Genomic DNA, 23,260 nt, shown 5'->3' with positions numbered 1-23,260 from the left:
AGATAGGAAATGAGTAGTAGGCCCATTTGCCAATGGATATCTTTAGGATCCGAGCCATAACGTCCTAAGAAGGAAGCAGCATAAGAGATGTCTGGTCTCGTACAACTAGAAAGCCAGAGGATTGATCCTACTAGTTCTTGATAATTGCGTTGAGAAGTTGCTTTGGTACTTTCTTTTGGTGATTCTGTAGGAAGAGGAGCACGACGAGCGGAGGATGGGTTGAAGTTAGGAAAACGGGAGATAAGTTTGTCGATGTAACCACCTTGGGTGATCCATAGCTTGCGATTCTTTCTATCTCGTTGAACCTTCATACCCAGGATATGCTGGATTGGACCAAGCTTGCTGATTATCCATTTCTCTCCTAGTCTGTCAAGTACCGAATTGATATCTGCTGTAGATTGTGAAGCAATGATGAGATCATCAACGTACACTAGCATCATTATTGCTGGGGAGCCATCGGAGTTGAATAGCGTGTAAAGACCCCAGTCTGAATTTGATCTCTTGAAACCCATTTCAGAGAGAACATCACCGAGTGCTTGCCACCAAGCTCGACCAGATTGTTTGAGTCCGTAGATGGTCTTGTGGAGGCGAAGAGCATTGTACTCGGGTTTACTTGTTGTTACACCATCAGGAATTTCGAGGTAAAGTTCTACATCGAGTTTTCCGTTAAGATATGCACCTTCTACATCTGCTTGATGAACTTCTAAGTCGTGGACAGCAGCAAGGGTAAGGAGGATTCGTAGAGAAGTGTGACGGCTGACAGGAGCAAAAGTTTCGAGATAATCAATTCCTTGTTGTTGAGAATATCCCTTTGCGACTAGTCTTGCTTTGTATTTTACGATTTCACCGTCTGTGTTTGTTTTTCGGTTGAAAACCCATTTACTTCCTACTGTCTTCCTTCCTGCTGGAAGTTTGACTTCTGACCATGTTCCTTTTCCTTGAAGGTTATCTATCTCTTTTTGGACGGCTGTCCACCAATCTTTATTGTCTGGAAGTATCATAGCTTCTCCAAGAGACGTAGGATTATTGTGGTTGGATGAGACAAAGAGGAGGAATTCGGAATTATTGAGGTGATCAGTGTCTTGCTCGTAATCAATGGCTGTGAGTAATCTTGAGCTTCGACGAGTACCTTCTCTTGGTGGAGGACGAGAAGGATGTAGAGATGGTGCTGGAGAGGTTTGTGGTGCTGATTCCTGAGGAGGAATGGGAGTACCTTGACGTAAACGCTCCCCTGTCTCGCTTCCCCTCTGTTCAACAGTTGGTGGTACTACTGGTTGAACAGGAGATGGGAGTGTAAGACGGATGGTGAGAGGTTGTTTTGGCTCTGCAGGGACTGCAGGTGTCGGAACTGAAGCCGTAATAGTTGGTGTAGGATTAGGAGCAGTAGGAGGAGTTGGTTTTGGTCTTGCAACTTCTCGTGGAGGAGCAGATGGGATAGGAACCATGAGAGGTGTGTTTATATCCATTCCCGTAGCTGTTCTTATGTCTCTTGAGATTTGAGTGGTACCAGTATTTTCAAAACGTACAACATATCCACTTGTATCTGAGACTTGTCCTAAAATCCTTGCCAGTTGAGCTTTAGGAGTACCCAACTGTGATTTATCTCGAATTTCATATGGAAGAAAAGCATAGCATAATTCTCCAAATTCTCTTATTGATTCGAGATTGGTCTGACGACCAGTAATTGTTGTCCATGCCGATTTTCCATTACCACCTATTGTTGTTTTATTTAGGATGGTACAGGCGTAGATAGCAGCGTAGTCCCAATACGCATGACCTAGGGGAGTTTGATCAAGCATGGCTGATATCATCTCTTTGATAGTTCGATTAAACCGTTCAATAACTCCAGCATGTTCGTGAACATAGCGTGGTGTTTGTTGATGAATGATACCAGTTGTTTCGTACCAAGCTTTAGCTATGTTGCTATCAAACTCTGATCCCCTGTCAGATCGAACAATCTTGACTTTGATTCCTAATTGGCGTTCAAGTCGTATGATGAAAGCTTTGAGTTGATCAAAAGCTGCTGATTTTGTTCGAATTGGGATAGCACATTTGACTTTGGACCAATCGGCAACTATACCAAGGAAATATGAATTTCCTTCCTGTGAGGGTAGTACTGGACCGGCTAGATCTACGTGGACAATTTCTCCTTCTTCAGTTCCCCTTTCACTATGACCAGGTTTAGATAGAACTGTAGCTTTTTGACGTTGACAAGTATCACAATCTGATAGTTTGAATTCATCAGACTTGAGAGCTTCGTAATTTGGCCAGTCTTTAGCTAATTCAAGGATTTTGTCGGGATGGATGTGTCCTAGACGGCAATGTTCTTGAAAGAGAGGAGATTGTACGCGTGTGACAGCGTTGATAGACAGAGGAGTGGAAGTGGAAGAAGTTGTAGATCCTTGAGTGATGTTGACCCATGGAAGTACGCCCTTTCGGTGTATGTGGAGCACATATCTGCCGTATGAGAGCTTCAGATTCTTTAAATCCACGTTCCATCCTTGCTTTGTAAGCTGTCCTTCTGAGAGAATGTTTAAACCCGTATCTGGCATGAGATGTACATCGGTGAGGAAGAGTTTCTGACCATCAAGAGTGGGAATATGTAGTTTGCCAACTTGATTTGCTGTTATTGTACGACCTGTCTTCGCTAGTTGAAATACTCTAGGCCTTGAGAGAGTAATCAGGTCGGTCAGAAGACGTGGGTTTGAAACAATATGGTGAGTAGCACCAGTGTCGAGAAGAAAGGTAAGTGGCTTGGAAGCCGTGAGTGGAGACAAGAGGTATTCGGCAGAAATTGCAGAAACAGAACCAAAGATCTCCGGGGAGGAGGATCTTGCTATATTATTTATTGTCCCTTTTTCTTTCAACTTCTTTGCCGCCTCCAAGAGTTGAGCCTTCGAAGGATCTCCCCTTTCTTTCCCATTACAGTCCTTCTCCTCATGACCCCTATAACCACACCATCCACACTTCAAATTCATATTCCTCTTCCCCTTTCCCCCGTTTCCTTTTGGTTTCTCCTTTCCCGTACTAGTTTTTCCTTTCCCCTTTCCACCATTTCCCCTTGGGGGTTTGATGGCGTCCTTGTTGGCAACAACAGAATTGACGGATCTGACAGCATTGACAGAAGCTTGAAGTTGTTGACGAAGACGGCGGGAGTCGGCAATAGAACGATAGGCAGTGAGGAGATGTTCCCAGTTACGTTGTTCTGGGGCACGAAGATCCCATTGCATACAGAATGGTTGAAGATCTTCCCCAAAAGTGAGAAGGAAACGCTCGGTACGATCTTCATTTGAAAGTGTCGAACCTGCTCCAATAGCTTCAGCAATGAGTCCAGTATAAGTTTCGAGATGTTGGACCATTTGTTCATGGGAAGCATTTTCAGGGAGCTTGAGCAGAGCAATGCGTTGATTAAGATCATTACGACGAGAAGTAGTCTGAACTTGGTGGGTAGATGAGATACGTAACCAAATGTCATGAGCAGACCAGAGATTTTCGACGTCTGAAGCAATGCCGGGAGAGATGGAGAGAATGATGAAAGATCGAGCAATACGTTCTTGTTTTGCCCAGTTGTCCCATGTGTTCTTCTGAGCAACAGTAAGAGCAGTTCCATTCGTGGAATTTGTCGCATCAGGAGGGACTAGGCCGGCGTATTGACCAGGGGGATGGATGATATCCGTATGACCAGGAATAGCAGGGTCTATGAAAGCACGATGTGGTTCAAGTTCGTAACCAAGAAGGTTGTTGAGAGCATTCTTGCTGAGAAGATATGCTTGAAGAGCACGTCGCCAACGGATAAAAGTTTCGGTACCCGTGAGGGTAGGGACAAGTTTGTTGAGGGAAGAGAGTTCATCGGACATTGTAAAGCGTAATGTCAGCGTTGTTTTATGACAAGGAATAGACTCTCAGGAAAGACTTATCGTGCGCTAGGTGAAATCACCGTCCAGTAATTCCACCACCGGGTTGGACCGGATTTCCGTCTACCGAACAAGCCAGTAGGTATGCGTCTCACAGAGACGTCTACACTGCAGCAAGCTGACAGCTGTGGTTGTGGTAGTGGGGAAATGAGCGTGATTAGGAATTGACTTGGTAGATTGTGACGGGGGACACTAGGTCGTACCGTGTGGAATCGTGGTAGTGAAAGGGAGTATCCTATCTACTACAAAGTACTAAGAGACGTGAGTGTCGAGGAAGTACGGATAAAAGGCAGGGATGACTTTAGACTAAGACGTGGATTGAAGTAGACTAACCAAGGGACGTGAAAGTCGTGTTGGTGAAATGGATCTGAGTAGTTGCAGCACGACGCGCTTTTGACGTACTCAAGTGTCCGTGAGGTATGGGATAAGACGTGATAGTAGAGGGAGCGTGGAGTGCTATCTGACTATATACGAGAAACCTCTATCTACTGTTATTTGGTGTTTACGTCTATTAGAATTAGTCGAAAGGGAACCCAGCCGGGAGTGTGCCCAAGCAATGGCTCAAGGGTTGTTGAGCCCTGTGAGGAAGTATAGAAGGGGGGTGATGCTATTCCGACTGTTAATCTGTTGGGTGATGATGGAATGCATAAAGAGACAGAGAGAAACTACGTGTATGTATACGGGATCAAATTGACCTATCGCCGATACGTGTGTTATCTCCGATACCTTCGACATAACCGTCCCTACGTCTTTCTCTTCCTCTTTCTCACATTCCGACCCGTCAGCGATAGTACAAACATACGCTGACGGTTCAAGTTCATGTTCATGTTCATATAGCTGCTCACGAGGTAGATATCGCAATATGACTTCTATCTCTCCGGCTATAGAAGATGGTCTGGCCACTACCATCTCCAATGGGGGAGCTTTGGCTTTTGATGTCAAGGTGTTTCGTACTTACTTGTCCTCTCTCTTACAACCTGGTCAGTCTTCTTATTCACCCTATATCCCTACCCATTCCTATCTCTCTATCAGTCTTCAGACTACTTGTCATTTCGTACGATTCATCTCGTTGTCATATTGATCTTTCACTCATCATGATCCCCATGAGAATCAACTATTACCACTCATAGGTAGCTAGCTCAGTTGTCGACAGCTTCACTGATCCACCCCAGTAATGTCAGCATCTCATCAAGACCTCACAGATTCTCTCTTCTTAGACCCATCATTCGAAGAAAAATCACTTCGTTTCGCTTCTGATCCAACATGTCAAGTCATTTACATCACCCGAGAAAGATTTATCGACGTAGATGTAGATGATCAACCTATTTCAAAATTAACATATCGTCTTCAACTTCCACCTACTCCTCAACATTCACCAAACATTTTATCAACTTTAGCTTTAATAAAATCATCTCCTATACTTGATCCTATGATCCCATTGGGAACACAACTTCATTTCGTTCTTCTTTCCTCTGGAATAGGTGCTACACCTGGATTGGTAGTTGATGATGTTGGAATTGGGAATTCAACTGTCGTAAATACTCCAACCACTCAAGGAACTCCATATGATGGATTACATAGTTTGGTACATTGGGGTGTTGCACCTTGGTTTGATGCGTATGTTAGTTCGAAACAGATACAAGGGGATGGTGTGGGGAGTAAAAAGGGTGGTGAGGCTCAAATGGGTGAGTGACGAGAGTATGCTCTGTCATATTATTATTCTTCTTTTGAGTCTATTCATATACACGTAACTCGCTCGTATAATTTCTTCTGATCACCAATGTCTTCTACTCAACAAACTCATCCGCACTCTTCTAATCACCAATGTCTTCTACTCAGCAATGTCATCTACTCTACAATGCCACCTACTCTAGCTTCTCGAAGTGTATGAGATTCGAGGACGTCACTTGTTTGGGTGTCAGATCAAAACTATGTAATCTCTGCGCGCCCTGTCAGAGCTGATGTCAGGCATCCCGGTGACCAAGAAAAAGTTTGCCGAACTTGAATTATCCCTGTTGCACCTGAAGCAAAATGTCGAGATTCCCGAAGCTCATCTGTCTGTTCATCCTTCTATCCGAAAAGCTGTCGCTGCATGTCACGCATCCAATACTCGTGTCTCCGTCGACGCCGTAGAACCACAATCACTACTATCAGATCCTTCTTTTCTCAACAAACTTCAAGCCGATGTCAACTCTTGGATCAAAGAAATTCAAGCGGTCACGAAACTCTCTCGAGATGTATCCTCCGGCACAGCTTCACAGGAGATCAATTTCTGGCTCAGCATGGAACATGCTCTTGAAGGTATCGAAGCTCAACTCAAAGGTGAAGAAGTCACTCTCGCATTGGAAGTCTTGAAACACGCCAAGAGATTTCACGCCACTGTTAGTTTCATCGCCGATACAGGGTTGAAAGAAGCTGCAGATGTCGTACATAAACATAATATCCTTATGCGCGATTTCCCCTTGGACGAACTTCTCGCCGCTACAGATCTGGAGAAGATCCAAGAAGCTGTATATCTGATATTTGCACATATCAATAAGAAACTAAAACTATCCCCATATCCAATCAGAAGAACACTCCCGCTTGTCGAAGCTATTTCTCAAGACTTTAATGACCAGTTGCTGCGTGTGCTAGGAAGCCAAAGATTGATGTATATGGATTACGCAAAGTTTGAGGCAGTTATGAGCGCTTGTGCGGAGGTGTTCACGACTTGGGACGAAAACATGAAAGATTTCACGAATGTAGCTAGAGAAGGTTAGTGTTCTGGTGGAAGTTGAGAGAGTTGAAGCTGACGAATAGTGTCACGAAAAAGAGCCGAAAAATTCATCTCCATCAAAATCAACCCCGCTCATGCCAAATTACAAGAAAGGATTGCGTACTTACGAAATTTCAGACGCTCTCACGACCAGTTACGAACCATGACTTCGTCCACCCGGAACTTCAGCGGTCTCGGTATCGACGCACCCTTTGAACTCGACATGGAAGAGGAAGTGAGATTGGCATACGAAAGTGTCAAAGCTGCCGACGTCCTCGATGTGTCTCCAGAAGGATCTGAGATCTGGTACACTGCCGAGAGTGCTTATAACGACCGTGTGGCTCGTATAGAAAATCAGATCATCTCCCGACTACGAGACAGGCTGGCCACTGCTCGCAATGCTCAAGAGATGTTTCGTGTCTTTTCAAAATTTAATACTCTCTTCGTCAGACCTAAAATTAGAGGTGCTATACAAGAATATCAAACTCGACTTATAGAGAGTGTCAAAGATGATATCCGACGACTGCGTCAAAAGTTTACGGCAAATTATCGGAACTCTCAAGCATATCATATGTCCCAACTGCGCGACTTTCCTTCCGTTTCGAGCGCCATCACTTGGGCGAGACAGATTGAACGTCAATTGATGACATATATGAAACGCGTGGAAGATGTTTTAGGTAAAGGTTGGGAGAGTTATGCGGAAGGTCACAAGTTGCAAGTTGAATCACAATCATTCCGTCAAAAGTTGGATACAAAACCTCTATACGACGCCTGGATCGCCGACATTTCCAGACGGGGAAATCTCACAATCACAGGGGAGGTTGTTTGATGTTGTCAAGTCAAGAGCAACCGCTCAGAATTCGCAGGGGCATTTACAATTGATTGTCCAGTTCGATCCCCAAGTCATCGCGTTGTTCAAAGAGGTCAGATCACTCATCTGGCTTGGGTTTCCAGTGCCGCTCACCATATCTCATCGAGCTAAAGATGCCAAGCGAGTTTATCCACATGCAGTCAGTTTGATGGAGAGTGTCAGGATATACACGCAGACCTTGGATTTAGTAGAGCAGAATGAAGATGTGGCGATGTTGTTGGCTAGCTATCGATCTCATACCCAACAAATGATCGCAAAGGGTAAGTAAACTCTTGTGATGCGATCGAGCTGACTAAAAGGTATCAACATGCAGTGGGATCATTTGATCAATGCTTACGACGGTCATCGTCTCCTTTCTGGTGGCGCGGATGGCCGCGAGAGTCGACATTTTGTCTTCGTTCGCGAATTCGCCAGCGTAGTCTCGCTTCTACAAGATAAAGCCACGGCTCTGGTGGAGATCTCAAAGGAGATATCGAATGTGGTGGAAGAACTTGGAACTTGCGCATTCACCATCGAAGCTTTCTCTGGCCTCTTGGCACAGATACAAAAAACGGTGGATCATCTCAATCTTGAAAATTATAGCAATCTCGATGCTTGGGTATCGATATTAAACTCGCGAATTGATACTGTGCTGGTGAATCGACTGGTACAGGCTATCAACGATTGGTGTGACGAATTCATCCGATCAGACTTTGCAGATGGTGTCAATGGTGATACACCTGCCCACAATGCTCAAATTTCAAAGGTATGTTTTCCATACGCACACATGAATGATCTTTTGGATCTTGACTGACTCCAGAAGTCCGCTTTACACATTGAACCATTGGTACATGAAATCCGCATTCGTAATCAAGTCATCTATCTTGACCCACCTATCGAAATAGCTCGTGCTGAATGGCTCAACCAATTCCAGAACTCACTCGGAATCATCTGTCTTCTCTCTCGAATCCGTTCGTCTCGATACGAAATTTCTCTACAAGCTGAATCTCCCTCAGAAGAAGAAACCACCTATACCTCCCTTCTATCTTCCCTTGACATTTCCATCCTTTCTAAACCACTTCAACTGATAGAGAAAAAAGTTCAAGCCGTCAGTGAATACGTTGATAAATGGCTTCAATTTCAATCTCTTTGGGATCTAGAACCAGATCACGTTTACAATCGTCTTGGAGATTCTCTTTCTCAATGGGGTCAATTATTATCTGATATTAGACAAGCTCGTTCTACATTCGATACTTCCGATACTAGGAAAGACTTTGGTGTTTGTGTTATCGACTATGCTAATGCTCAAAGTAAAGTGAATTCTAAATATGATTCATGGCAAAGAGAATTGTTAACTCGCTATGGCACGAGATTGGGTAATAGTATGAAAGAAACTTATTCGGGTATTTTGAAATCTAGAACGGATCTGGAGACGATGAGCATTGATGGGACTTCTACTGCTCAAGCAGTGACGTTTATAACTTTGGTTCAAGAGTTGAAGAGGAAGAGTAAAGTTTGGGGACCGGAAATGGAATTGTTTTTGTTAGGTCAGAAAACTTTGGAAAGACAGAGGTTCACTTTTGGAACGGAATGGTTGTACGTTGATCAAGTACAAGGAGAGTGGAGCGCTTTTACGGATATTTTGAAGAGGAAGGATGATGCCATTCAGGAACAGATAGGTGAGTGAGACATCATTGTTTTCTTTTCACACCTATTGTTCACTGTCTTTCCCCTTTCCTCGAACATGTGCACCTCTCTAGTGTTTTCATCGGTGACTGTACCGCCTTTGGTAGTTAAATCTGCTCTATCCTTGTCAGCATTCAATTCATCACTACCAACCGCTCAGTTATGATCCAGAATAGTGATAGACTCCATTGAAGAGCTATCATGTCCGCTTGTGTTCGACACAAATGGTGGTGCACAATTGGGCCCCAGTAGGAGGAGCATCATCGATGATAGTGAAATGTCTATGTTCGATGGTGGCTCGGGTCATTCTCTTGTGTATCACTAACTGTCAGCTGGATTACAATTGAAGATCGTCGCGGAGGACAAAGTGGTCGATGGACGTATTCGCGAGTTCACGTCGGAATGGGAAACACTCAAGCCTCTTCAAGGGAGTATCAAAGCCGATGTAGCTATCAACACTCTTAACGTTTTCGAAGGTCGTCTCACTCGTTTGCTCGAAGAATATGATCTCGTTTGTCGTGCTAAAGAAGCACTCAATCTCGAACACACGAAGGATGATCGTCTCGAACCCGTCACCGAAGAACTAAGAGATCTGAAAGGTGTATGGACGGCTTTATCTGGTATATGGGGAAGAATCGGTCAACTTAGAGAGATGCTCTGGTCAGCAGTCCAGCCGAGGAAGTTGAGACAAGAGCTTGATGCCATTCTTTCATCCACTCGTGAGATGCCTTCAAGGATGCGGCAATATGCGGCTTTTGAGTATGTTCAAGAAACCATCAGGGGTCTCTTGAAGAGCAATGTACTCATTTCCGAGATGAAAAGCGAGGCCCTCAGAGAAAGACATTGGTCTAAGCTGTACAAAGCTTTGAGGATGTCAGGGGCATCACAATCATCTACGTGAGCTAGCGATGTTCTAGCAAAGATTTTCAGCTCATATGACAGGATGACACTCGGTCAAGTGTACGACCTTGACCTGCGCAAGAACGAACAGTTGATCAAGGAAGTTGTCATGCAAGCCCAGGGCGAGGTAAGCTAGCTTATGAAAAATTCTGGTAGAGCTGATAGGCAGATGGCGTTAGAAGAATTCCTCAAACAAGTTAGGGAAACTTGGACGTCCTATGCTCTCGACCTCATCAACTATCAGAACAAATGTCGTTTGATCCGTGGCTGGGACGATCTGTTCAACAAATGTGGTGAACACCTCAATTCTCTCAATGCCATGAAGCTTTCACCTTACTATCGAGTATTCGAAGAAGAGGCTGCATCATGGGAAGAAAAGCTCAATCGCGTGCATGTGCTTTTTGACGTATGGATCGATGTACAACGACAATGGGTTTACCTGGAGGGTATCTTCACAGGTAGCGCCGACATCAAACACCTTCTTCCTGTCGAAAGTGCCCGATTCCAGAATATCAACTCCGAGTTCCTCACTGTCATGAAAAAAGTCAACAAATCGCCTTTCGTATTGGAGATACTCAATATTCCTGGAATTCAGAAAAGTCTCGAACGTCTGGCTGATCTTCTGACAAAGATCCAGAAGGCTCTCGGGGAGTATCTGGAGAAAGAACGATCATCATTCCCTCGATTCTATTTTGTCGGTGATGAAGACCTTCTGGAAATTATCGGGAATAGCAAAGACATTCGAAGAGTCATGAAACATCTTAAAAAAATGTTTGCAGGTATATCCACACTTCAACTCGATGAAGATGAGACAATGCTTCTTGGTTTTGCCTCCAGAGAAGGAGAAGAAGTTTCATTCCGTTCGCCTATCATGCTGAAAGATTTCCCCAAGATCAATGATTGGCTCGCTCGTGTCGAATCGGAAATGCGACATTCATTAGCGGAATCACTCTTCCGTGCAGTGACAGAACTTCGAACCTTATTCGCCATCGACAGTGAGCTCTCTTTACCTGGTCTCATGACTTGGATCGATTCGTACCCTGCTCAACTTGTCGTACTTGCTGTACAAGTAGCTTGGACGGAATTGACAGAGAATGCTTTGGAATCAAACTCTCTTACGAATGTTCTCACCTTGGTCGCTAAAACACTCGACCTTTTGGCCGATACTGTTCTCCAAGACATTGCTGTTCTTCAAAGACGTAAATGTGAACACCTCATCACTGAACTAGTTCATCAAAGAGATGTCATCAGAGGTTTGATAAGTAACGGTATCCGATCTTCCTCAAGCTTTGACTGGTTATATTACATGCGTTTCTATCTTATCGACACTATAGAAGATCCTTTACTCCGTCTTGAAGTTCGAACAGCCGATGCGATATTCCCATATGGATACGAATACCTAGGAATTCCCGATAGACTCGTTCAAACCCCACTTACAGATCGATGTTATCTCACTCTCACTCAAGCGCTCGACAATCAACTGGGTGGATCTCCTTTCGGACCAGCAGGAACAGGCAAGACTGAATCCGTCAAATCACTCGGTGTACAATTAGGTAGATTCGTCCTTGTTTTCTGTTGTGATGAAACGTTCGATTTCCAAGCCATGGGTAGAATCTTTGTGGGTCTATGTCAAGTAGGTGCTTGGGGATGTTTCGACGAATTCAATCGATTAGAAGAACGTATTTTATCTGCTGTTTCTCAACAAGTACAAAGTATTCAACAAGGATTAGCAGAAATAACTTTTAATCCTGATGCTGAAGTTGAACTTGTCGGTAAGAAATTAAAAGTCAACCCACGAACAGGTATCTTTATCACTATGAATCCAGGATATGCCGGTAGATCAAATTTACCTGATAATTTGAAGAAATTATTCAGAAGCATGTCCATGACTCGACCGGATCAAGAACTTATCGCACAAGTTTTATTATTTTCCAAAGGTTTCAGAACCGCAGAAATCCTAGCTAGTAAAGTCGTACCTTTCTTTAATCTCTGTGCGGAACAATTATCTAATCAACCTCATTACGATTTTGGTTTAAGAGCTCTCAAAGCGGTACTTTCAAGTGCTGGGATTTTGAAAAGAGATAGGTATCTTAAATCTGTTGATGGTGAGTTGGAAGTAGAAGGGGATGATGTGGTTGAACAACAAATTATGATACAAAGTGTTACAGAGACTATTGTTCCTAAGTTAGTTGCGGATGACGTACCTTTGTTGAAAGGGTGAGTTGGGTAATTTCACCACTTCTTTGTTCAATGTTCATCATCCACCACAATCTGTTCACTATTCACCTTCTTTCACCCGCTGTCCTCTGTTCACTCTCCACCATCCACCGCGCACCATCCACCGCTCAACGTCCACCGCTCCTCGTCCACCGCTCACCATCCACCGCTCCTCATCCACCGCTCCTCATCCACCGCTCCTCATCCACCGTTCACTCTCCACCATCCACCGCTCACCATCCACCGCTCAACGTTCACCGCTCCTCATCCACCGCTCACCATCCACCGTTCACTCTCCACCATCCACCGCTCACCATCCACCGCTCAACGTTCACCGCTCCTCATCCACCGCTCACCATCCACCGCTCACCATCCCCCGCTCATCATCCACCGTTCACTCTCCACAACTCATCATACCCCATGCATATGCTCGGTTCGAAGCCATGATAACATCCTGTATAAGGTTTTAGCTGAAAGTATAGACTACTGCAAGATGTTTTCCCTGGCATCGCTTACGTTCCTGTGGATCTCGAAGCCTTACGAACCAAGATCGCTGAAGTATGCGCTGAACGTCATTTAGTCCCAGGTGAAGCATGGGTAGACAAAGTGGTACAACTTTATCAAATTCAAAATATCTCCCACGGTCTCATGATGGTAGGACCATCTGGTACGGGTAAAACACAAGCTTGGCAAGTCCTTCTGGCCGCTTTGGAAAGAGTGGATGGTGTGGAAGGTACATCATATTCTATAGATCCAAAAGCTATCGATAAAGAATCTCTTTATGGTACTCTTGATCCCACAACACGGGAATGGAACGATGGATTGTTCACTCATATTCTACGTAAGATTGTCGATAATGTCAGAGGAGAAACTACTCGACGTCATTGGATCATTTTCGATGGTGATGTTGATCCTGAATGGGTTGAGAATCTCAACAGGTGAGTGTCTTTCGATCGCATTTCCAAATCAGACTCACACCGAAAACTCACACATCCGAAGAATACCCGGAAGTAAAGCAGAGGTCCAGAGGCGAACCCGACGTTCAGCATCAAAGCAGATTCAGATCTATAACAAAGGTAGAAAGCTGACAAATCAGTGTGTTGGATGACAATAAATTGCTCACCCTTCCCAACGGTGAACGACTCAACCTCCCTCCCAATGTTAGGGTCATGTTTGAAGTTGAACATCTCAGATTCGCCACCTTGGCCACCGTCAGTCGATGTGGTATGATTTGGTTCAGCGAGGACGTGATAAGTACTTCTATGATCTGTCAAAACCAATTGCGACTCCTCAGTACCGTCCCCATAGGTGGAGACGACGAAGAAATTGCCGATTTTGGAACGTCATCTTCGTCATCGTCTGGTCGATTGGAAGCTCAGAAACAAATGGTCTCCATGTTACAAAAACAGTTCGGAGAAGGTGGTATTATCATGTCCGCCTTGGACTTTGCATCTACCAGTCAACATATCATGGACTTTACTCCCATTCGTGCACTTAACACCCTATTTTCGCTGTTGAAAGCCACCATGCGAAATGTGCTCGAATACAACGCTCGACATGCCGATTTCCCTCTTTCACCAGAGAAAGTCGAATCGTATATCACTCGAAGACTTCTGCTCAATGTCGTCTGGGCTTTCTCTGGTGATGGTCGATTAGAATCACGAGCGGACCTTGGACAACATCTTCAACTCCAATCAGGTGTGGAAATGCCCCCTCTGACCATCGGAGGCTCACTGATCGATTTCGATGTCGACGTAGGTTCTGGTGCTTGGATATCATGGGAGTCAAGAGTACCCACTGTCGAAGTGGAAACTCACGCAATCACTGCTTCAGACATTGTTATACCCACCATCGATACCGTGCGACATGAAGAAGTCCTCTATAGCTGGTTAGCCGAACACAAACCATTGATCCTCTGTGGTCCACCTGGTTCCGGTAAGACCATGACACTATTCAGTGCGCTCCGTAAATTACCAGATCTCGAAGTGGTCGGACTCAATTTTTCAAGTGCCACCACACCTGAACTAGTGCTAAAGACATTTGAACAATATTGTGAATATCGAAAAACTCCCAATGGGGTCATACTCTCTCCTACTCAGATCGGACGTTGGTTGGTCGTCTTTTGCGATGAAATCAATCTTCCCTCGGTGGACAAATACGGAACTCAGAGAGTCATTTCGTTCCTCCGTCAACTCATTGAGAACAACGGTTTCTGGCGTACATCAGATTTGTCATGGGTAACCATGGAAAGGATTCAATTTGTTGGAGCTTGTAATCCTCCCACTGATCCAGGTCGTGTACCTCTCAGTCATAGATTCCTTCGACATGCACCTGTCGTGCTCGTTGACTACCCAGGTGAAACATCTCTCAAGCAAATCTATGGAACGTTCAACAGAGCACTTCTCAAGGTCATCCCTACCCTCCGAGGACACGCAGAAGCGCTCACGAGTGCGATGGTCGGTTTATATCGTGCTTCCCAAACTAGATTCACTGCCGATATTCAAGCACATTACATTTACAGTCCTCGTGAACTCACCCGATGGAGCAGAGGGATATTCGAAGCTATTAAGCCTCTCGAGACCCTTTCAGTCGAAGGACTCATCCGTGTTTGGGCTCATGAGGCTTTGCGCTTGTTCCAAGATAGACTTGTCTCTGAGGAAGAGAAGAAATGGACGGATGAAATGATAGATTCGACTGCCCGAGAACATTTCAACAATGTCGATCTCAAAGAGGCATTATCGAGACCAATTTTGTACTCGAACTGGACTTCAAGACATTATATCCCTGTGGACCGAGATCAACTTCGTGAATACACAAAGGCGCGCTTGCGAGTGTTTCACGAGGAAGAATTGGACGTTCCTCTTGTCCTTTTCAATGATGTTCTAGACCATGTCCTTCGTATCGATCGAGTGTTTAGGCAAATACAAGGTCATCTTCTTCTTATTGGTGTTAGTGGAGGAGGAAAAGTAAGTCCCGTTAATGAATATATGGTATATGCTGATGTGACAGACGACCTTGTCTCGTTTCGTGGCGTGGATGAACGGTCTGAGCATCTTCCAAATTAAAGTCTCCAACAAATACACTGGAGCTGATTTCGATGAAGATCTACGTACTGTCCTTCGTCGAGCAGGCTGCAAAGGGGAGAAAATATGTTTTATAATGGACGAATCCAACGTTCTCGATTCTGGTTTCCTCGAACGGATGAACACTCTTCTCGCCAATGCCGAAGTACCGGGATTGTTCGAAGGTGACGAACATGCTGCACTCATGACTGCCTGCAAAGAAGGTTCTCAGCGTGATGGCTTGATGCTCGACTCGCACGAAGAATTATATCGATGGTTCACCCAGCAAGTCGCCCGTAATTTACACGTCGTCTTCACTATGAATCCCCCCGCGAATGGCTTGGCTTCAAGAGCGGCAACGTCTCCGGCATTATTCAATCGATGTGTTTTGGATTGGTTTGGGGATTGGTCTGATCAGGCTTTATATCAAGTTGGATGGGAGTTTACACAAACGCTGGATCTAGATGTGGCATCGTATAACCCTCCAATCCCTTTCCCTGCGGTCTATAGGGAATTACCTCGGAACCCTTCGCATCGATCAGCTGTTGTCAACGCTATGGTCTTCGTACATCAGTCCATGCGAGCTATCACGTCACGACTGGCTAAGTCGCAAGGGAAATATAATCATATCACCCCTCGACATTTCCTTGATTTGTGAGTAATTCTTTTTTGACATACAGGCCCAAAATGGAGAATCTTTCTCAGTGATTCTACCCCCGAGTCCTTCCGATTACTGTACTACTTTCAAGTATGGTCGACGTATATGCTGATGAAGTAGTATCAACCATTATGTGAGGTTGTTCAACGAAAAGAAAGAAGAGCTGGAAGAACAGCAAAGACATTTGAATGTCGGTCTTGACAAACTACGCGACACAGTCAGTCAAGTGGAAGAGCTACGAACAAGTCTTGCGGCGAAATCAAAGCAACTCGAAGCAAAGAATGCCGAGGCCAACCTAAAATTGAGACAGATGGTTTCTGACCAACAAGAGGCCGAAGCTAAGAAAGCTGCTTCTATCGAAATACGCGCCGCGCTCGAACAGCAGGACGCTTATATCAAAGAGCGATCACAGATTGTCAAGGAAGATCTAGCACAAGCTGAGCCAGCGGTATTGGAAGCTCTCGCGGCGGTTGGTAATATCAAAAAACAACATTTGTCAGAAGTACGTTCGATGGCGAATCCACCTGAAGCTGTCAAATTGGCTATGGAATCTGCTTGTTCTGTCTTAGGTCACCAGATCGATAGTTGGAAAACTGTACAGAGTATCATCCGTCGTGATGATTTCATCTCGAGTATTCAGAATTTCGACACGAAGAAAATGTCCAAAGGTGTGCGAGACAGAATGATGCGAGATTATGTCAGCAAGCCCGCTTTCAACTACGAAACCGTCAACCGTGCTAGTCGAGCTTGTGGACCACTCGTCCAATGGGTCATCGCCCAAGTACGCTTCTCCGAGATTCTGGATAAAGTTGCTCCACTCCGTAATGAAGTGGCATCTTTGGAGAACCAGGCGGAGACGACCAAACAGCAAGCTAAAGTCGTCGAGGATACCGTAGCCGAGTTGGAAGCTAGCATCGCTAGATATAAAGAGGAGTATGCGTTGTTAATCAGTGAAACCCAAGCTATCAAATCAGAAATGGATCGCGTACAAACCAGGGTAGATCGATCAATGACTCTCCTTCAGAGTCTATCGTCGGAACAGCAACGGTGGGACAGTGGAAGCAAGACTTTCGAGGCTGAAATGAGCACCATCGTCGGTGATGTTCTTGTCTCGGCAGCCTTCTTGGCATATAGTGGTTTCTTCGATCAACGTTATCGTGATACTATGCGAACGGAATGGTCTGAACATCTTTCCGAAGCTGGTATAGCTTACAAATCCGATCTCGCCCTCGCGGAATTCTTGTCGACCGCAGATCAAAGACTCGGCTGGCAATCCAATGCTTTACCCGCCGATAGTCTTTGTGTCGAGAACGCTGTCATGCTCAAACGATATCAACGTTATCCTCTCATTGTCGATCCCACCGGCCAAGCTGCTACATTCCTGCAAAACGAATATCGGGAACGTAAGATGACAGTGACGAGTTTCCATGATGAATCATTCTTGAAGAACCTTGAGAGTGCATTACGTTTCGGTAACCCTTTGCTCATTCAAGATGTTGAGAACCTCGATCCGATCCTCAACTCTGTTCTCAATCGAGAATTACGTCGGACGGGTGGTAGAGTCCTCATACGTATCGGTAATCAAGATATTGACTTTTCTCCTTCCTTCACCATGTTCCTGTCTACTCGAGATCCTTCCGTGGATTTCCCTCCAGATATCTGTAGTAGAGTCACCTTTGTCAACTTTACCATGACGCGAAGTAGTCTACAAACACAAGCTCTGGATAAAGTCTTGCGTGCAGAGCGTCCGGAAATTGATCAGAAACGACAAGATCTAATGAAGCTTCAAGGCGAGTTCCGTTTACGTCTTCGTCATTTGGAGAAATCGCTCTTGCAGGCTTTGAACGAGTCGGAGGGGAGTATATTGGATGATGATAAGGTCATTGGAACTTTAGAGACTCTCAAAAAGGAAGCAGCGGAGATTGGGAGGAAAGTTGAAGATACGGAAACGGTCATGATGGAAGTAGATGCTGTCACTTCGGAATACCTTCCCTTGGCTCAAGCTTGTAGTGGGATATACTTTACCCTGGAGCAACTCGCTACGATCAACCATTTCTACCAGTTCTCCCTCGACTTCTTTTTGGAAATCTTCGACTCTGTGTTGTTGCAGAATCCAAACCTCAAGGGCGTATCGGATGCGGCCTCAAGAAGGGAAACCCTTTTCAAAGATCTCTTCCTTATGGCGTATAAACGAACGTCGAGGGCGTTGTTACATACCGATTATCTGGTTTTCACTGCTACTCTCGCCAAGCTCCGACTACGCGGGGAAGAACTTGCCGTGGTGTCAGATGAATTGGACGCTTTGCTGGATGTTCCCGCTGGAATCGACAGGACCTCTTTGAAATTGAGTGGGGAGCAACGTCGTGTGTTGGAAAGTCATCTCGGACTCAATGTGGTCAAAACGCTAGAAGAGGATCTGTCGGCAAATCCGAACGAATGGCATTCTTTCATTACCGATGCCAAACCTGAGAAGAACGTTCCTTGGCCGTGGGCACCTGCGAATGGTGAGTCCATATATTCCGATTCAAGCTCATGCTTAGGTATAACCACATCTGCTCGCAAGGTCATACTCATCAAGCTCTTCCGTCCAGACCGTCTTTTGCAGGCTTTGTCAATGTTCGTCGATCAAGCTTTCGATATCGATCTCGCCAGTCAGAGCGAAACTGAACTGCGGAAGATCGTCCTGGAAGAAATCACACCTTCTCATCCGGTCGCTTTGACCTCTGTACCAGGTTACGACGCAAGTTATCGTGTTGATAATCTGTGTAAAGTCGTCGGCGTATCTTGTACCCCAGTAGCCATGGGTTCCGTGGAAGGTTTCAGTCTTGCCGATCAGGCCATCGCCAATGCCGCACGTACAGGTTCATGGGTATTATTAAAGAATGTTCATCTATCTCCAGCATGGCTCAGTCAATTGGAAAAACGACTACATAGTCTTACTCCTCATCCTTCTTTCCGACTTTTCTTGACAATGGAGACGAGCCCGGTCATCCCAGTCAACATCTTACGACAATCGAGAATCATAATGAATGAACCTCCTCCCGGTGTCCGTGCCAATCTTCTAGACAGTCTGCAGTCTCTTCCGCAATCTCGACTTTCTTCTGGACCAGCTGAAAAACCTCGATTGTTCTTCCTCCTCGCATGGTTCCATGCTGTTGTACAAGAACGTTTACGATACCTTCCTCTTGGTTGGAGCAAGGCTTACGAGTTCAACGATTCTGATTTCGACGCTGCGTTGGGTACGATCGACACTTGGTTGGGATCTTTGGCAAAGGGAAAGGCTAATGTTGATCCGGCTCAAATACCTTGGATCGCCTTGCGAACTCTTATCAAACAGGCTGTATATGGAGGAAGGGTAGATTCGGATTTCGATCAGAGGATCGTTGATGCGTTTGTGGATCGGATCTTCAGTCCAAAGGCTTATGATGCTGATTTCATGTTGGTAGATCGGGCAGAGGGAGGATTGGCAGGACCTGAAGGAACACAGATACAGCAGTATATCAAATGGACGCAGGCGTTACCGGAGAGGGAACCACCTGCTTGGCTTGCGTTGCCTGGTTCGGCTGAAGGTTTGGTAGCTGTTGCAGAAGGTGAGTTGCATCGCACTTTGATCAGTCTTCTGGCCTATGACTCCCTCATCCTCATCGTAATGCCTTCGACATAATAATGCTTTTCAATGTTTTGGAGGGTGAGTCAGAGAACCAAAGCTGACTCGTAGGTGAGGGAGTTATGAACAAACTTCGAAAGATGCGTACTCTCGACGATGAAGATGATGGTTCATCCTCACCCACCTCCACCTTGGCAGGTAGACCAGGATGGATGACCACTCTCAAATCTCATGCACAAGAATGGCTTCAGAATTTACCTGAAACCCTTTCCACTCCGAGCGATAAGAATAGTCCATTGGCTAGATTATTCGTACGTGAAGCGGCAAGGGGAAAGAGTTTGTTAAGTCGGATCCGTCGTGATTTGAATGAATTGATTGGAGTCTGTGATGGAACTTTGAAACAGACAAACGAACTTCGTACTCTTATTTCGGATCTAAACACCGGTATGTTTCTACTCTTGCTTTCTTACGATGTCGCTGATGAGAAGGTACCGTACCAACTCACTGGAGGAAATTCAAGATGCCATCTGGAACACCTGTTCAGATTTTCGTATCTGATCTTCGAGCGAGGTTGCAACAACTGCAAAATATCGCTATTGGGGTTCAGAAAGGAGGTGTATGGTTGGGAGGTTTATTCCAGCCCGAAGCGTATATAACAGCTACTAGACAGACTGTGGCGCATGCGCAAGGATGGTCTTTGGAACAATTGGTCATGCGTTTGGAAGTGGAGGTGGAGGGTGGTGAGAATAGTTTTGCTGTTGAAGGTTAGTCGAATTCCCTCATCTCATATCGTGTCTTGATTTCATCTCTTGTCTCCTAAACTTATACACCGCATTCGTATATCGATCTCATCTCTTCTTCCCCTTTCTTCCAGACCCTTTGGAACAACTTGATATCACACTTTCTTCGCTCTTCCACTTCACTCTGACCCATTTTCATATCTCCAATCGGATCTCGGGTGCTCTGTTTCATTTCTCATCTTTCATGGTGTGAGCTAAAGCTGATTGTCAGGATTAAAACTCGAAGGTGCGGGATGGAAAGAAGGCAAGTTGACATTGAACGACGGAGAATCAACATCATTAGGGACATGTCAAATACGTTGGTATAAAATCAACACTCTACCGAATTTGGAGACAAGTGTCAACATACCTGTTTATCTCAACAAGGAGAGGAAAGACGTTTTGTTCTCTGTGGATTTATCCACCACTGGTTTATCTCAAGCTATCGTAGCTCAACAAGGAGTGTGCATAACGAATATTTGATAGAAATGATTATTTGATGAATACATTGTTTACGATTACATATGAAAATAATGTGCATCTTTACTCTTCTCTGCGTGTACAAAGTACTTGTATATGTACTCGTCATCGTACTTATCAAATAAACCCATTTCCACCTTTAAAAACCATACTTTTCCCTCTACTCAACTCTTCACCTAATTTCATACCTAACCAATCACATTCTTCCTCTACCCTTCTCCTCTTTTCTCCCAAAGGTGGGAATCGACCTACTAACAATCTATGAGCTATAGCATGATAACAACTCGCATCACGTAATAATAATATCCTCAATTCGATTATTGTACCTAATGGACCTTGAAGACGTAGAGGATCACGTGGAGCTTGAATCCTACGTTGTTGAATTGATCCGGGTAATGTCAAAGTGTAAGAAGATGAAGGAGAAGGGAATTTCGCTTGTTGAGTATATTGATTCCTAAAAGCTGCTCTACGTGGTGGAGGTGTTGGAGCTCTAGAATTTGGTGCTCTCGAAGATTGATATGTCGAATGATTATCCGTGGGTATTTGACGAGTAGAGATATGATTGTTGGTTTGAGATATATAAGTGGATGGTTTGGGATATGTGATGGAAGAAGGTAATGATGGGACTGGAGGAGGTGCTGGAGATGGAGGTGATACTTCTGTTGGAGAAGCAATGTAAAGTGATCGAAAATATTCGTCTCTATTTGAAATTTAGCATTTCTTACATTCTAACTTCACATTGCAATCATTAAAGCTGGTGAAGATCTCATTGACAAACAACTATCAAGTGAAAGGAATGAGGATCATCACTAGTGTATGTTTTACTCTTCTTTTTGAACGACCACCTCTTATGAGTTTCGTTCTTCATGATAGGGGAATGTAATTGGTAATTGAGATAAATGTGAAAAGCGATTAACTTGAGAATGTAGACGAAAAGATTTCATTTGAACTCACCTTAACAAAGCATCTAATTCATTTTCTTCTTCACTTTCCAATTCTGTATCCTCTGCACTACTTCCATCTGTCATACCAGGTTTTTCCTCTTCTTGATCATTCAACATCCCATCTATCCATTCGACCAAATAACCTCCACCTCTTCTGAGGATATCAAGAGGTATAACGACACTTTCGTTTTTTGGTGGTGAATCTAATGAATATGAAAAATCCATCATGATCAATATTTGGTTTTGTGTGTTTGGTGAAGGACGTGTTGATTTAGATGATAAAATAGCAGAAAAAGAATTTGGTGTACAAGGTAATGGTCCTCTAGGTGGTGGAAGTGGTTCACCTAAAGAAGTTAATCGTTTCGTATCTATCGTTCTACGTTTTTCTGATTTTTCAGTATATGTTTTTTCTCTTCTTAAATTCGTTTCTGTCCAATGATTATCATTTGTTAGATTATACATTTGAGTATAATCGTCTGATTTTGAGTTTGAGGAAATTGTTATCCCTCCCGTTTTGATATTCGAGGGAGAGAGATAATAAGGATTTGTTGAAGTTTGATGATGACCTGAAAATCGATTTGCTGAAGGAGTACTGGTTTCTGTTGTAGAAGTTGATTGGGTGAAACTTGTTAATGGTGTTGAAGGTGTAGGTAATGGTATTACTAAATGTTTTGGCATGTTTAAATCTTCTGAAGGTCTTCTAGATATCCTTCTTGTATCTTTTCCATATATATCTTGTGAATAAGAAGGATGAAAATCTAAAGAAGGTTTATGTGACATTCTTTTATCCATCACTTTTCCTCTTGAAGATAAAGATGGTTGACTAGGTCGGGTACGTAAAGGTGCCGTGGCGGGTACAGGGGGGACAGGGATGAAATCTAAGTTGGAATCAGGTATACTGGTTTGTAAATGAGCGGGAGAACGGGAAATGTTGGTTTGAACTTGTGTTGGAGCTCTAGAAAGTCTTCTAAGAGAAGGGAGAGGATTAAGACGAAGTGTACTGAAATTGGTAGAGTTGGAACTTTGGTTTTGGTTTTGAGGTTGGTTTTGAGAAAGACTTCGATTTTGGTTTTGCATTTGTGAAGCGATTTGAGAAGAAGGTAAATGATCTTTTCTCATTCCTCTTCTAGCTTCACTTGGGGTTCGTACCACTTGGGCTCCACCACCGAGGAAATTACCCTTTTTCTCCATGGATGGAGGGACAGCATTGGATGATGTGGAAGAAGTAGGAGTGTGGAAACCGGTTGAAGGGGAATGTTTAGGCAGAGGAGGTGGAGAATGGGAATGGGGGGAGAAGGTAAAGAATCTTCGTGGAGATTTAGGTTTAAGATCAGGAAGCATAGATGTGTTGAGAGATGACATTGTTGTTGACGGCATTTCTTGCGTATCCCACAGCTGAAAATTAAAG

General features: G+C 44.4%; 2 protein-coding genes across 2 annotated transcripts; one reads left to right on the top strand and one right to left on the bottom strand.

The window, feature by feature from the left end:
* Positions 1-8,903: 8,903 nt before the first annotated feature.
* On the top strand, positions 8,904-20,911 carry TREMEDRAFT_35527 (uncharacterized protein; the record flags this gene model as incomplete). The annotated part of the gene is made up of 12 exons (XM_007007937.1): positions 8,904-9,198; positions 9,538-10,102; positions 10,148-10,232; positions 10,275-12,322; positions 12,805-13,260; positions 13,419-15,288; positions 15,332-16,038; positions 16,163-18,546; positions 18,583-19,632; positions 19,761-20,093; positions 20,135-20,413; positions 20,661-20,911. 12 exons carry the CDS (start codon positions 8,904-8,906, stop codon positions 20,909-20,911), a joined length of 10,323 nt encoding a protein of 3,440 aa, XP_007007999.1.
* Positions 20,912-21,025: 114 nt separating this feature from the next.
* TREMEDRAFT_65889 (uncharacterized protein) lies at positions 21,026-23,214 on the bottom strand (the record flags this gene model as incomplete). Its single annotated transcript, XM_007007987.1, has 2 exons — positions 21,026-21,608; positions 21,863-23,214. 2 exons carry the CDS (start codon positions 23,212-23,214, stop codon positions 21,026-21,028), a joined length of 1,935 nt encoding a protein of 644 aa, XP_007008049.1.
* Between the last annotated feature and the right edge of the window lie 46 nt (positions 23,215-23,260).

Source organism: Tremella mesenterica (genome assembly GCF_000271645.1).
Source record: "Tremella mesenterica DSM 1558 unplaced genomic scaffold TREMEscaffold_17, whole genome shotgun sequence".
Lineage (NCBI taxonomy): Eukaryota > Fungi > Basidiomycota > Tremellomycetes > Tremellales > Tremellaceae > Tremella > Tremella mesenterica.
The sequence above is the reverse complement of the archived record's forward strand: the minus strand, read 5'-3'. Positions and strand labels throughout refer to the sequence as shown.